Here is a 2,160-nt window from a genome sequence, read left to right on the forward strand (position 1 = left end):
AAAAAAAAAAAAAAAAAACCCAAAACAAACAAGCAAACAAAAAAACAAACCTAACCAAAGGAACAACAAAAAAATTTTTTTTGACATATTATTGATTTTAGTCTTATGTGTATGGGTGTTTGCCTATATGTAAATATGTGTTGTGAATATGTCCACTGAGGTCAGAAGAGGGTAGCATAGCCCTTGGAGCCCGGTTTACACATAGCTGTTAGCTGCTGTGTGGGTGCTGGGAATTGAACTTTGGTCCTCTGGAGGACTTGCCAGTGTTCTCACCTGATGAGCCATCTCTTCAGGCCCGCTTCTGTTTTTGAGGCAAACACTCATGAATTCCAGGCTGTCCTCAAACTCACTATATAGCTAGGGTGACCTTGAACTTCTGATCCTTCTGCTTCTCCCTTCCAGAGGGCAAAGGTTACTGACTAAGCAAGTGTTTTACCAACCAAATTTCATCCCTTGTTCTCAGTTAGGTTTAAAAAACTAAACTTGCCATCATTTTTAACCATTTGATGACTGTGAAGAAATTCAAAGACCAAGAGTTTGTTAACAGTTAAACAGAGGTAGCTAAATTTAGTTTCTTTCAAAGCTACTGGGGTTACAACTACTATCCTTTGCTTAGGCAGCAACCTCAGTTTCTGGCCCATAGAAGACTGGCCATAACTGCACTCTGAGGTTTTTACTGTGTGTGGACATGGGTGGGGGGTTAGGGCCTAACTTGTTTGTCCCGAGAAACTACACTGAAGTCAGTGGCCCGCACTTACGAAATTGAGCTTGGTAGTGCAGTCCTTGCAGATGGACTTAGTGAAGATGAGATCCTTAGGATGGGTCCCACCCTGTAAGATTAGCATCCTGTAAAGATAGAGCCACATAGGCCCAAAGACACAGAAGAAGGTGAAGATTAAAAATTCTGAGGAGGAGAGGGCTCTGTGTTGCTTTGAACATCAAATATGTCCTCTATTAAGTTAGGGCTTCCCCCTTGTTGTGAACAAAGTTGGTAGAGCATTGACAGAGAACCATTTCTCCACTAACCTTATAAGGCCAAGGTCTGCTCCCTCCAGGTTGTGCTTAAACAGTAGCAAAGACCCATTGCAGGGATAAGCCCATTAATGGAGAAAAAGATAAGAAACCTAGAATCTCTGATAAAGGCTGATAGGCTGCACAGAGTCAGCTACCTGCTTAAGATGGTTAAATATTAATTTAGCTCCCTTCATATATCAGGGCATGGCTTAGTGCAAGGGAGAGGAAGGCAGGGAGCACGGAGATCACTGAGTGTGTGAGAGGGAGGAGCACAGAGCCCTACAGCTTCAGAGGTGCTCATTGTTGCTTTCCCTTCCCTAGGATGGCTTGCCTTCTTCCTGCTGCTCAGAGACTTCCTGCAGGGTTTCTCTTCTTAGTGCTTTGGGGCTCAGTTCTAGGTGACAAGCTGCTGGTGGTCCCCCAGGATGGAAGCCACTGGCTTAGCATGAAGGAGATAGTGGAGCATCTCAGTGAACGAGGACATGACATTGTGGTGCTAGTGCCGGGAGTCAATTTGCTTTTGGGAGAATCCAAATACTACAGGAGGAAAAGCTTCCCAGTTCCCTACAACTTAGAAGAACTGCAGACCCGTTTTCGCACCTTTGGAAAGAACCACTTTGTTCCAGGTGCCCCTCTGATGGGTCCTCTAAGAGAGTACAGGAACAACATGCTCGTTGTGGACATGTGCTTTTTCAGCTGCCAGAGCCTCCTGAAGGACTCTGCCACCCTCAGCTTCCTCAGGGAGAACCAGTTTGATGCTCTGTTCACAGACCCAGCCATGCCCTGTGGTGTTATCCTGGCTGAATATCTGCACTTGCCCTCTGTCTATCTCTTCAGAGGATTCCCAGCCTCTCTGGAACACATGCTTGGTCAAAGCCCAAGCCCTGTGTCCTATGTTCCCAGATTCTACACCAAATTCTCAGACCACATGACTTTTCCACAACGGCTGGCCAACTTCATTGTTAACATCTTGGAAAACTACCTATATTATTGTCTGTATTCAAAGTATGAAATTATTGCCTCAGACCTCCTCAAGAGAGATATGTCCCTACCTGCCTTACACCAGAATTCTCTGTGGCTGTTACGGTATGATTTTGTGTTCGAATATCCCAGGCCAGTCATGCCCAACATGATCTTCATTGGAGG

The 2,160-nt window shown here is 45.2% G+C and overlaps 1 protein-coding gene across 1 annotated transcript; it reads left to right on the plus strand.

Moving 5' to 3' along the window:
* Positions 1-156: 156 nt before the first annotated feature.
* Positions 157-2,155, plus strand: LOC110314880 (UDP-glucuronosyltransferase 1-6-like; the record flags this gene model as incomplete). Its single annotated transcript, XM_021189083.2, has 1 exon — positions 157-2,155. A coding segment is annotated over exon 1 (819 nt), but the record flags the coding sequence as incomplete, so codon positions are not given.
* Positions 2,156-2,160: the final 5 nt, after the last annotated feature.

This window comes from Mus pahari, unplaced genomic scaffold, assembly GCF_900095145.1.
Source record: "Mus pahari unplaced genomic scaffold, PAHARI_EIJ_v1.1 scaffold_16338_1, whole genome shotgun sequence".
NCBI classification, from domain to species: Eukaryota; Metazoa; Chordata; class Mammalia; order Rodentia; family Muridae; genus Mus; species Mus pahari.